The sequence below is a fragment of the Osmerus eperlanus genome, chromosome 19 (assembly GCF_963692335.1).
Source record: "Osmerus eperlanus chromosome 19, fOsmEpe2.1, whole genome shotgun sequence".
Lineage (NCBI taxonomy): Eukaryota > Metazoa > Chordata > Actinopteri > Osmeriformes > Osmeridae > Osmerus > Osmerus eperlanus.
Window position 1 is genome coordinate 13976123 of NC_085036.1, and position 13330 is coordinate 13989452.

General features: G+C 46.6%; 1 protein-coding gene across 1 annotated transcript; it reads right to left on the minus strand.

Moving 5' to 3' along the window:
- Positions 1-323: 323 nt before the first annotated feature.
- On the minus strand, positions 324-12756 carry smarca1 (SWI/SNF related, matrix associated, actin dependent regulator of chromatin, subfamily a, member 1). Its single transcript, XM_062485710.1, has 24 exons — positions 12606-12756; positions 11688-11780; positions 11079-11245; positions 10465-10565; positions 10238-10338; positions 9612-9791; positions 9215-9370; positions 8944-9075; positions 8134-8202; positions 7812-7921; positions 7010-7236; positions 6395-6516; positions 6087-6239; positions 5522-5654; positions 5151-5299; positions 4941-5069; positions 4521-4631; positions 4195-4308; positions 2860-2982; positions 2532-2664; positions 2032-2150; positions 1489-1701; positions 1261-1371; positions 324-1093 (listed from the first exon to the last, which is right to left on the minus strand). Exons 1-24 carry the CDS (start codon positions 12660-12662, stop codon positions 1028-1030), a joined length of 3069 nt encoding a protein of 1022 aa, XP_062341694.1. The 5' UTR covers positions 12663-12756; the 3' UTR covers positions 324-1027.
- Between the last annotated feature and the right edge of the window lie 574 nt (positions 12757-13330).

The window sequence follows — 13330 nt, forward strand, 5'->3', positions numbered from 1 at the left end:
CAAAGTTTTAATTATTGAACTCCTTTTAAAACACGTGTTCTTTGTTAATGGCGACGTGACAAATGTAATTCCATACAATGTCAGGAAGTAAATAAAATGGTCATGTTTTGGATTACTACACCAGCAGCTATGTGTAGATTGGCTAAATACAGATGATATCTAATGTCAGTTTATTCTGCTGCTACAGCGTTATGTTGCCCCCATGTGTGCATGCAATGCACTTCAACTGCAAGAATCTGAGCCACAAACGGGCAAGATATTGTGATATGCATGTGATTCCAATTTCTGGAACAACTCGTTTCAATTAATCGAAAAATGATTTGGCTGGTTTTGTTTTAATAACACAGAACTCATACATAAAAAAAATAATATAGCAAAAGCAGGGTACATCATTGTTTTGTTAAAATACTACTACTCAAGTTAGGCTGAAAAGGTGAGATAAAATGTAATTTAACGTAAGAGCAGTAATTGTGCAAACTAAGCGATGGGCTACAAGGTGCATACAAATTACTTTTCATAAGAGAATAAGTCGAACACAGACCTGCAAGAGCCAAATGCAAAAAACAACAACATACAAAGCAGTTTTTCTTCATCGCGCTGCTAAACAACACCACCCCTGCTAAACAACACCACCCCTGCGGTGCAAATGTTACATATGAAACCATGCCAGGTTTCAATATCCACCAAAATGCCATCTAATGCTACCTGGCATTCCCCTTTGCGGCACTAGCTTATGACCTCTCATACCCGGAGCTGTATAAAACAACTGAACAGATTTAGACTGACACAACAGCATGTTAGGTTTCAAAGTGCATCAAACAACTGCAAAAAGAGTTTTACAAAATGTCTTAAAAAATTAGAGAAGCCACTCACTTCGACAAGTAACAACAGCTTTGTTTTGTTGACTAACATTTTTTTTTTTTAATGATTGACCAAACCTGTGACCTCAATAGGATGATTCAGATGAAAGATTGATTACGCAAGTGTTCCCCAGCTCTGACCCAGGCCTCAGGCTCTGACCCAGGCCTCAGGCTCTGGACTTCTTGTCTTTTCTTACAGATTCGCAGGATCCATCAGCTTTTCTTTTGTGAGCCTGAAAAACAAATGAGAAGCAGAATATTTTTTTACACAGGGAGGCAAAGTCGGGTTCTTAAATCCCCTTTATTAAATCTTTACTCATTAACCACCCCCTGGACATGAGGATTAAGTCAGTTGAGTCAATACACATCATTGTTTCCCAAAGCTGTAAACATCCGTTACTGTTTGGCTTTTTGGAGTTCTCTTCTTCTTCTCAGCTCTCTCTTTCTCCTCGATCTCCATGTTCTCTTTCTCGATGAGAGAGATGAGTGTGTTACAACGGCGTTGCAGTTCCTGAGAAACATGCAACAGTATTGAAACAGATGCTCTTACAACAAACAACCATCAATTAACCCTTCGTTAATCACACCGCCCTTCAGTTTTTCTTTCAACTGTCATCTGCGTACGTACCATCGCGGTCCGGGACTTGATGAACCAGTCGAATCTGAACTGCGGCGCATTCCGGACGCATTGCCTCAGTTCCTCGTAGACGCACTCCTTGTCGAAGCCCATCTTGTGCAGCATGCAGATCAGGAAGCGATCCTCCTCCTCCGTGTAGTTCTTGCCTTTGTTGGTCCCATACTGGATCCTCAGCTGGTGGAACGGGGCCTTGTACCTCGCGATCTGCAGCACACGCCAAAACACGTGGTAGGGCCCGACCGTGAGAAGCTGGCTGAATGACCTTGAGGCTGACAGGTAGGGTTTAACCCTTGAGGTGCCTTCGGGTCACCTGACCCAAAGGTTCACCCAATTTTACCCAATACAAAAACAAATAAAAAGCATTTTCTTTTAACCTTCGCAATGTGGGGGTTCTGAGACAGCCCGACGGTTAAAAGAAAATGCTTCACTTTGTTTTTGTATGCGGTAAAGTTGTCGCAATACGACGGTGGGTCACAATGACTGATGGGTCAGAATGACCCGAAGATAACACAAGGGTTTAAACACGGGCGGCACCTTGGCGTCTAACGCCTTCTTGATGCTGATCCTGCGCTGGATCCGACCCTCGCCACGCTCGATCTGGGCCATGATCTTCTCAATGTCCTGGAGTTCATTGCAGCGCTCCCAGAAAATGGCTTGAATGCAAAAAAATATGTTTTAGAGCACTGGAATGACATGCATTTATCAATAACGCAGTCAGACGCTGTTTATTTTTTTAGTCAAAAATAAACAAGTAATAGTATTTTGGAAACTGGAGAAAATAAAACGTTTATTCAGATGATGTGGATGATAACAGGAGGAGTCAGGTGGCTGAGCGGTGAGGGAAGCGGGCTAGTAATCCGAAAGTTGCCAGTTCGATTCCCGGTCATGCCAACTGACGTTGTGTCCTTGGGCAAGGCACTTCACCCTACTTGCCTCGGGGGAATGTCCCTGTACTCACTGTAAGTCGCTCTGGATAAGAGCGTCTGCTAAATGACTAAATGTAAATGTAACAGCAGCAATCTTGTGTATCTCACCAGAATACTCGATGACTTCCTCAGGGTTTTTCCCCTCCACTTCACGGGCGATGTTGTCAATGTCGTCACGGCCGTATTTCTCGTTGGCTTTGATGAACTGATTGAAATCTCGCTTGTTCCAGTTGGTGAAGCCCTGCATAACAAGCAGTGGAAAACAAACAAGCCCCAAACTGTAGCAGGTCCAAGTAAATACTAGACACACTTACTTTTGAATGAAACACTCCTACCAGATCAACAGGAGTCTTTTAGATTGTAAAAATAAGACATTTTATATCTATAATCTAAAAAAAGACTGCCTGTATGGTGGCCCATCAGGGTCATGGTGTACCTGCGTCAGCAGCTTCTCCTTTTCCTCCGTCTCCTCGGCCGTCAGGGGCCCCGCCTCGTCGATCTTCTTCTGCTCCTCCTTTTGCACCTGGGCAGAGCCGGGGACATCAGGGCTCCTGGGCACCTGAAGCACGGAGGGACAGAACACTCTCAGACTCCAGGGACATCCCTCCACCTCTCACTGGCCCCATCTCTCTCTCCCCTCTCCTTCCACCCTTTCCTCCCGACCTCTCTCTCCCATCCCTCCCCCCATCTCTCTCTCCCCTCTCCTTCCACCCTTTCCTCCCGACCTCTCTCTCCCATCCCTCCCCCCATCTCTCTCTCCCCTCTCCTTCCACCCTTTCCTCCCGACCTCTCTCTCCCATCCCTCCCCCCATCTCTCTCTCCCCTCTCCTTCCACCCTTTCCTCCCGACCTCTCTCTCCCATCCCTCCCCCCATCTCTCTCTCCCCTCTCCTTCCACCCTTTCCTCCCGACCTCTCTCTCCCATCCCTCCCCTCATCTCTCTCTCCCCTCTCCTTCCACCCTTTCCTCCCGACCTCTCTCTCCCATCCCTCCCCCCATCTCTCTCTCCCCTCTCCTTCCACCCTTTCCTCCCAACCTCTCTCTCCCATCCCTCCCCCCATCTCCCTCTCTCCTTCTCTGTAAGAGCAGGGGCCACAGACCGGCTGGCCCAGGGCTCTGCTGTCACCCTGGGCCCAGGGTGACAGCAGAGCCCTGGGCCCAGGGTGACAGCAGAGCCCTGGGCCCAGGGTGAAAGCAGAGCCCTGGGCAGATGTATGCAGGGATCAGGTGGCATTAGAGGGGGCGTGGGTGACTGTGTGCCTGGCACCAGGGAGGACCCCAGCCCTTCTGTGAGCTGGGACACACTTCCACTGACTCTGTCCTCTCTCTCACAACTAATTTGCCTCAGTCCAGAGCCAGCGCCGGGGAATTCAAACTGTCGTTTTTCCGATACAGAACTTCTCAAATACAGAGCCACTCTAAAAACGGGTGTCTCCAGGAAGTGCCACTGGAAGTATTGTGGAATCGAAAGGATTTTGTTCCGTACTGCACGACAGCTGACTCGCAGGTCAAGGAGATCGTTATTGCCCATGAGGGGCAATTTAAAAACTAGACAATGGGGCACCCTGGGAGCTCAGCAGATAAGTGCGTATACCATGTAGGCTGAGGCCTTACCGCAGCGACCTGGGTTCAAATCAAGTGAATCCCTGAGCTGCATGCCTTCCTCTCTCTCTCCTCTTGCCTTTCCTGTCACACTTCAACCTAAGAACCATTTAATAAAGCATTCAAAACTCTCCCCCCCAAAAATACATTAAAAAATAAGTACATATCACCTTGTAGCCTATGGTCTTCCTGTAATGAAGGATCTCCATTTCCAGCAGCTCAAACAGGCGAGGGGGAAAGTACTGAAAGTCCTGGATGCTGGGCTGTTTGGGCGGCCGAGGAGCCTGCAAGCCAGTCAGCGTGTCTCAGTCACGACCGCCAGGGCCAGACCAACATTTACCACTCCACTGAATACCACTCATGACTCCACCGACCAGCATCGCATCAACACGGCTGAAAATGGAGTCGAGTAGCAAAAGCCATCCTCTCATAGCACAGGCTGCAGGCAAGGCCGCCCTTGAAATTTCCCGGTGATTAATGTGTGAGTAAGCGTTACCTTCGGGGCCCGAGGTTCACTGACGCGCAGGGCTTCTCTGAAGTACGCGTCCACCGCATAGTTGGCTTTCCGTTCTCGTTTAGGAGGTTCGATCCACTCCATCATGCTCAGCTGAAAGGAGAGACCATGTGGGATCAGCCGGTCAGTGCAAGACTCTGCCCTGTGTGGTGACCGTTATAACTGGGAGTCAGATGGGTTCTGATACAGCAAAACGCTTTTCTCCAAAGCTACATTACAGGGGGGATCTGAACCTGAGACCTCTTGATCTGTGGTACTTTTACCAAAGATCCACACCCATCCCCTGTTCAGTCCATCAATGAGAATGTAGACACATACATAACTCTCAGAAACTCCAACGAGTCCCATTAATAATACATTTGAAATATAACCGTAAAAACGGCGGGTCTGAAGGTTGTTTACTTTCTGCTTCTCTCTGTAGTCCTCCCCTTCGAAGTTGTAGAGGCTGGTCTCTGTGGTTCCCATGTCCATGGTGAAGTTCCTGAGAGAGCCTTCCCCCAGCTTCTCCATGCGCTCGTTCATCTCCGCTGTCTGGGACAAACATCAACAGAACAGTTACACCGCGTCCTGACTGGACGCAAGCGCGTCCCACTACCACGAGGCGGAGCTCACCTTCTTGGCTCCTCGCTCCAGGATGGTGTTGATGTCTTCCTCCGTGAGCTCACTGTCCTTGGAGGCGAACACATGCGTGGCGCCGTGGCGAATCATCTGCAGCATCTCGTCCTTCCCCAGTTTGGTGGACTGCTGGTCGATCAGCCTCCCTGAGAAGCACACAGCAACATGTTGGGAAACACAACCATGCCAAGCTCCAGTTCGTCTCCTAACGTAAAGTCCTTTTCTTGCCTGTCCCAAAGAAGGTTTTCCCACTGAAGTTACTCCACAAAACTAAAAGGAGAGTCTGTGGTTTGTGGAATTACAATCGTGTGTCAGAAACAATCTCGATTGTTTTGCGATACATTTGTGATACAAGCCATGCTAAATACCTTGTTGAATAACAATGGAGTCTAGTCTCAACTTCCTCTCAGCTCTCTCTACAATCCTCTCCTCGACTGTGTTATCAGTGATGAGGCGGAACACACGCACTGGTTTCTTCTGACCAATTCTATGAGCCCTGTCCTAGAGGGTCAAACACAAACACACTGGTTGCCTTTCAGAATCTACATTTCAGACAAACACAACATCATCAGCAGGGGTGGGAATCTTTTGGTACCTCAGATTTGAATCGATTCTTGGGGTCACGAATCGATTAAAATCGATTGACGATTTTTCATCCCCCCCCAAAAAAATATTATAAAAAAAAAAAACGTTTTTTTACATTTGTGAATCGATGTGAATCGCTAGAAGACTTAATCGCATTTCAAATGTGAATCGATTTTTTCCCCCACCCCTAATTATCAGTCAGCCGTTAAGGAAACCCTGTTGTTTCATACAAGGTATTATAAGACGAGCGGTTGAGGGTCTTGAGAGAAGGATTCGGTCGTACTTCAGAGACATTAGCGATAGCGACTCTTTGACATCCAACACAGACAGGACTGAGATGTTTCTAACCATGGCCTGCAGGTCTACTTGAGGGTTCCAGTCAGAGTCGTACAGGATGACCACGTCGGCGGTTGCCAGGTTTATGCCCAAACCCCCAGCTCTGGTGCTCAACATGAAAATGAACTTGCTACTGTTCGGAGCATTGTAGGCCTCTATGGCTTGCTACAAAACATGTTCACAAGGAAGAAGAAAAAAACAACATTATGTACAATATTTCAAACGTCTTCCTTGTGGCAGGCAGGGAAGAGGAACACAGAGCAGATGATGGAGGAGTCTTGTTTCGGTGTGTGAGGACTTGAGACGTGTCTGTGCTCTACCTGTCTGGCTTCGTGCGACGTGTTCCCGTCCAGGCGACAGTACTCGTAACCCCTCCACATGCAGTAGTCCTCCAGGATGTCAAGGACGCGGGTCATCTGACTGAAGATGAGCACTCGAGACCCTACAGCCAATCAGACACAGTACAGTCGGTCTGTTACAGAACTCCACACACTGCCAGGGCACAGGAGCAAGGAGCAATTCCTGTCTTCATAGAGAGGAGGGCAAAGAAAACTAACAAATTATTCATGAGGCTCCCTTGCAAGGCAGTAAGGTTTAATTAATGTAATGTCAAATGAGCCTATTTGACAGTCAAATGAACTTTCCTCATCAAAAAAACCCTACATGAGCTAATTATGAATTCAGCATAAATTCAATCAGGAAGCAAAGACAGGAGCCTGCATGGCATAAGGATGTCCTCACTCTTTGCAGAGATAATCATCAGGTTCAAAGAATAGCTATTCTGACTGGCACAGAAAAAAAAGTACCCATATCTATTCATGCAATATTACATTTCTCAATTCCTCCCATCTCCTCGATATCAATCCGAGTTATTTTCGTCTCATTCCCATATCCTATTATGTAAATAAATGGGAGAAAAAAAACTGCGTGGAAACCTTGTTCTTGGACTTTGGGCAGAAGCTTGTCCAGAGCCACCATTTTGCCACTGTTGATGACCAGGTGTGTGTCTGTGGTGTAGGGGGGTCCCGGCTCGGCCCCGTCAAACAGGTACGGGTGGTTGCAGCACTTTCTAAGCTGCATGAGGATGTTCAACAGGCGCATCTTATCCATCTTCCCCGCAGAGTTCAGGATGTCGATGTCCTTCATCAGGATACGAGTGTACCTGTTACAGATGCAGACATATTCAAGGACGAAGCATCTTAAAACACATGATAACCCTAACCTGTTACATTACATTTAGTCATTTAGCAGACGCTCTTATCCAGAGCGACTTACAGTACATTACATTTACATGTAGTCATTTAGCAGACGCTCTTATCCAGAGCGACTTACAGTACATTACATTTACATGTAGTCATTTAGCAGACGCTCTTATCCAGAGCGACTTACAGTACATTACATTTACTTGTAGTCATTTAGCAGACGCTCTTATCCAGAGCGACTTACAGTACATTACATTTACATGTAGTCATTTAGCAGACGCTCTTATCCAGAGCGACTTACAGTAAGTACAGGGACATTCTCCCCCGAGGCAAGTAGGGTGAAGTGCCTTGCCCAAGGACACAACATCATTTTTCATGGCCGGGAATCGAACCGGCAACCTTCTGATTAACAGCTCGATTCCCTAACCGCTCAGCCACCTGACCCACTTGAATATGTCTACAGATGTAGACATATTCAAGGACGAAGCATCTGAATTTAAAAACTCCAGTCTTTCAGTCCCAGATAAATACCCACCATTCTCTCTGCATCTTACTCAGTCCCAGATAAATCTTCACTTCCTTTTTAGGAGGTAGGGTTTTTTCCACCTCCGCTTTGATGCGACGCAGGAGAAAAGGCCTCAGAACCTGAACAAACACACACAGCGAAACACCACTCACATCATGTCATGTTGATACTTCAAACCCATGATAGTGTTGCAAAACATTTTCTATGTGCATTTTTTGTGTTCGGTGAGATTGTTTTCCGTTTCAGGTACAAACTAACTACAGAGAAACACGCGGTGAGCAGTTTTGGTAGGTATTCTCTAAGGACCAGGAATCTGTAAATCAAAGCTTACCGCATGCAGTCTCTCAACCAGCTTCTGGTCCCCGAGACAGTTGTTTGTGTCGAACCAAGAATCGAAGTCCTGAAAATGTAAAAAAAATTACAAAAGAAATGTTGTTGTGTTCCCAATGCTGTAGAACGCTGGGTAACAGCTCTCAGCCTTCAGATAATGAGACGAGAGGATGTTATTTTGATTCAGAGATGCAGAAGAGTGATCTGGAGAAGCTGCGACAGGATCCGTATGATGAGCAGAGCGCTCAGGGGGCAGTCTATGAGCCTCGACACTGGGATGAGTCTGAGCGCTCAGGGGGCAGTCTATGAGCCTCGACACTGGGATGAGTCTGAGCGCTCAGGGGGCAGTCTATGAGCCTCGACACTGGGATGAGTCTGAGCGCTCAGGGGGCAGTCTATGAGCCTCGACACTGGGATGAGTCTGAGTGCTCAGGGGGCAGTCTACGAGCCTCAACACTGGGATGAGTCTGAGCGCTCAGGGGGCAGTCTACGAGCCTCGACACTGGGATGAGTCTGAGGGATGATGAGTGTGCTTGGGGCGAGACTTCCCTCTCAGAAAGACAACAGTCTGGTCCTGTGAGGCTTAGAAGTTCAGAGATTGACTGAGTCTCACTGAATCTGGTGTAAATGTGACATCAGAGACAAATACAGTTAACGAAATAAACACCCGAAGGCTCTTTTCCCGCAGCAACATACCGTCTGAGCAGAGATATAGACCCTAGTGGTGTCCTCCATTAGAGGGTCCTCTATATTTCACCTGGAGGACAGGACTGGATCTAGAGAAGTGTTTCCAGGCGGGGTGGAGACTTACGTTGGCAGAGTTGAAGACGTCCGGTAGGAGGAAGTTGAGCAGCGCCCACAGCTCGTGGAGGTTGTTCTGCAGCGGCGTGCCGGTCAGGAGAAGGCGGTTGGTGGTTTTAAACTCCCGCACAATCTCAGAGAGCTGAGGACAGATGACAAATATGAAATGAGTCTCATCACCGAACACCATTATAGCTTCTGATAATCCGATAAAAAAACTACTGTATACAGAAAGATGAAGGTTGAAAATACAGGGTACATATGATAGGGGAGATAATTACTTTGGATTTCTCATTTTTGATCCTGTGAGCTTCATCGATGACCAGATATCTCCAGTTGAACCTCTTGAACACAGACTTTTCTCGGATGACCATTTCATAGGACGTCACACAGACATCCCATTCTCCAGGCATCATGACGTCACGCACAAACGCAGCCTAGACGAGCACGACCCAATCAAATCTGTCATTCCTACGTTTCTAGTCTGTGATAGTGATCGATGTATTATATAGTTAAGAGAATATGTAGGCCAGGAGCATAGCTTTGTTTTAAAATGTGGGTGAGACTGCTTTTTAGTATTTTAATAACTGAGGAATGCGACTGTTAAATATGTCCCACCCACGTTTGAAACCTACACCTCTGCTGTAGGAGACTAGTTCAAAAAGAATAGTTCAATACCCGAGCATCCTTGTCTCCGATAAGACAAACGGCCTTCAGAGTTGGCACCCATCTCTTGAACTCATTCATCCAGTTGTGTAGCGTTGACTTGGGAACCAACACCATGTGAGGGCCCGGGATGTTCCTGTAGTGCTTCAGGTATCCCAGCAACGCGATGGTCTGAAGGGTCTTCCCTAAGCCCTGGGGTGCAACACACAAGTACAGGATAAGTTGGGCCCCATCTCAACCGGGACAGGAGCCCATCTGTACCAGGACAGGGGCCATCTCTACCGGGACAGGAGCCCATCTCTACCGGGACAGGAGCCCATCTCTACTGGGACAGGAACCCATCTCTACCGGGACAGGGGCCATCTCTACTGGAACAGGAGCCCATCTCTACCGGGACAGGAGCCCATCTCTACCGGGACAGGAGCCCATCTCTACCGGGACAGGAGCCCATATCTACCGGGACAGGAACCCATATCTACCGGGACAGGAGCCCATCTCTACCGGGACAGGAGCCCATCTCTACCGGGACAGGAGCCCATCTCTACCGGGACAGGAGCCCATCTCTGCCGGGAAAGGGGCCCACAGGGAAGACATGTTTGATTGGATACCAGAGGTTACGTTACGAGTTGTGTCATTACCATCTCATCAGCAAGGATCCCATTGATGCCGTTCTCGTACAGAGAGATCATCCAGTTGAGCCCTCTGACTTGGTAATCCCTCAGGGTTCCGTTTTTAACATCTGATGAGACGTTTCATACGTTAAAAACAAACACAATATGTTAGTATCTTCAGAAATCTAAATCTTTCTGGAGCAGTGTGGCGACAGAGGCAGGAGTGACAGTCAAACAAAAGAAGAGCGTCCTACAGGAGGGAGACTCTTCGAAGCGGACCAGGACGTTGGCAACCTTCCTGCTCTCCGACAGAAGCTCTTCATCCTCTTCCTGTTCTGTTCTTCTGTGACGATTACTGAAATCAGATCCACAGTCACTGATTACAACGACAACACTTGGTTATCTTGTACTGGGTCCGCCGCAAATAAAGCACAGTGAGTTCTTTGTAACACATATCTCATTCACCAATATTCTTCCCTGTCTGCATGTTTTTTCTGATGTTGCATCTTGATGTTATTTGTTTTACGCTGATGTTTTAACGCAGGTGTGTAATACTCTAATGTGTGTACATGTGCACATGTAGTCTTGTGTACATGAGTGTGTTGTTACATTTACATTTAGCAGACGCTCTTATCCAGAGCGACTTACAGTAAGTACAGGGACATTCCCCCGAGGCAAGTAGGGTGAAGTGCCTTGCCCAAGGACATGTCATTTTGGCATGGCCGGGAATAGAACCAGAAACCTTCTGATTAATAGCCCAACTCCCTAACCGCTCAGCCATCTGACTCCTTCTGACTCCACTCTACTGTGTTCTTTGCTCTCGTTTTTACTACTGTGCTCTTACAATCCTCGTGTGTGTTTGACTTACTCTCCAATAGAGAGCAGGTTTTGTTTCTCGTCTTGTTTGATGCGCGGGCGTCCGAGCTTCACTTTCAGAGGTGAAGTAGGAGACTTCTGGGACGCAGGCTGAATGAAATGTGCAAACAGCTCTGTCTGCTTCAACAGGAACTCGAAACGATTCGCTCGGTCCGTTTTCTAGACAAGAGAAGAGGGGAGACAGTGAAAAAGAAGAAAACCAGACATGTTGTGTTTGGGTAATTTACATTATGTTGGTTTTGAATCTTTACTCTCCCTACTGATTGTGAATCCCAATGTGCACTACCTCAATCTTACCACAGGGGGGAGACAGAGGACAGAATCAGACGAGTTGTTTTTCTGGCTCAATCTATACTGTTAAATTGTAATTCTCGTATCTTGAAATGTTCACTCAGTAAACGCATACATGGATCTCCAATTAGATCACCTTGACGTGATGCATCTCTGGGTATCTACCTGCGTCTTATACTGGGAGGTTATGCTCTAAGCTATAATTAATTACCAATCTATTTATTGACAGTATTGAACTCGGCAGGGATCGATCAATTCCTTAAAAGTGAGTGGCAGGTTATATTGGATAGAGGAGACAGAGATTCCTCACCCGCTTCTCCTCATACTCAGGGTCCACATCGCCCTCGACTTTAGCCACGGCCTTTGGGGGTATCTTGAGCTGGAAAGGTGGGTCATCAACTACCTGGATCAAATCATGAGATCCCCAAACATGCAAAGTTATGTCCAGGAAAATACTAAATGGTCTGTCTTTCATAAAACCGTAAAACGTGTCTATTGTAAATGGGAGGTGATATTAAATATAACAGTAAACCAGCCCAAAACAGTGGAACTACAAAATACACCCAACTGCACATTTTGGAAATGTTATTTATGATTATTCGCTCCTATCTTGCGTTAGCTCGTGGTTATATATATTTGAATAAAAAAAAAAACGTGGATCACTGTTACAAACATAGGCCTTTGCTACATATACCTAATGTGAATGCATTTATATTGGGCTTGATTCTACCTATCTATACTGTGCTACATATTACTAGCTAACATGTTGCTGAGAGTACCATGCACAACAAGCAGAGACAGTTGTATACTAATAGGCAGGCTGCTTAATGCACATTGTGACTGACTGGCCGCCAGCTAGTGTGAAGCTAGACTGGCTACGAGAAACCTGACGACTGGCAGTGACAGCGCAGGTAGCTTTAGTGGAACCAGGAGGTATTGCCATGCTGTTTTTGACAGGTTTAAAAGTCTGCAGGGACTCAAATTGTCATACAGCTACGATGTACATGTCGATAAGCATAACAGTGCATGTTAGCCTGCCTGAATACATAAAGCTAGCTAGCTAGCTCACATCTGTAGCTAGCTAGCTCGCTAGGACTGGGCAGATGTGCAAGCCTTCGCGCCATGTTCACCCCCGAGCCCCCCACTCCCCCAAATGAACAATACAGCAAACTTCTACACTGTATCTCAAATGTCTAAAAATTAGATGTCCGTCCGTGTATCTACTCACCTCATCCATTTCAGGATCAGGCTCTCTGGAAGTTGACGGAACCTCTTCATCTGACATTGTGTCGAATATCTATTTTTCATCAGTTAGCTAGCTGGCTTGGTAACGTTATTTGATTTCAGTCACTGTAAGTTCGACATGGGCAAAAACCTCCTACGTCACTGTGCGGGGAGCGAGCCCTGTACACGCCCCCTGGCACAGAACATCTCTCGCGCGGATGTGGCAGTGAAATGCCGCGATACCACAAATAAGAGGGGCATTCCCACTGTGAATTAACATCCTAAACACCGTCAACCAACGTCTTGTGTCACCCTGAAATTACTACACTGGTGACTAACGACCTGTGTGAAAATACTTGATCGATGCCGTGAGTTTACACAATTCGTTTTATGAACCTGTGATTGAGCGCCACGAGAGGGCGACTAGTGATTAGTTAGTGATGTGTACAAGCAAATGTATTTTGAAGGTTTGCTATTTACCACAGATTCTACAGTTAGCCAAATAGTTCACCCAATATTCAGCGATATAGCGTTCTCTTATGCAATATATACTTTAATTGAATATATTCCAAAAATAAAGCACTGTCATTGTTGCTGAAATTGTCGATATGATTTATTTTGTTCGAACCCAATGGCATGATGTAAAATATTATCAACTATAAAATATCCACTCTAGAGCAGTAATGTTGTTATTTTTCCTTCATAGCTATGCTGTATGGAAGAGGCCAA

Coding starts and splice junctions, on each gene's coding strand:
- smarca1 (XM_062485710.1), bottom strand. CDS start 12,662: ATGTCAGATGAAGAGGTTCCGTCAACTTCCAGAGAGCCTGATCCTGAA. Junction 10,566..11,078: donor AACCTGCTCTCTATTGGAGA/GTAAGTCAAACA, acceptor ATCTGATTTCAG/TAATCGTCACAGAAGAACAG. Junction 7,922..8,133: donor TGGTTGAGAGACTGCATGCG/GTAAGCTTTGAT, acceptor GTGTTTGTTCAG/GTTCTGAGGCCTTTTCTCCT.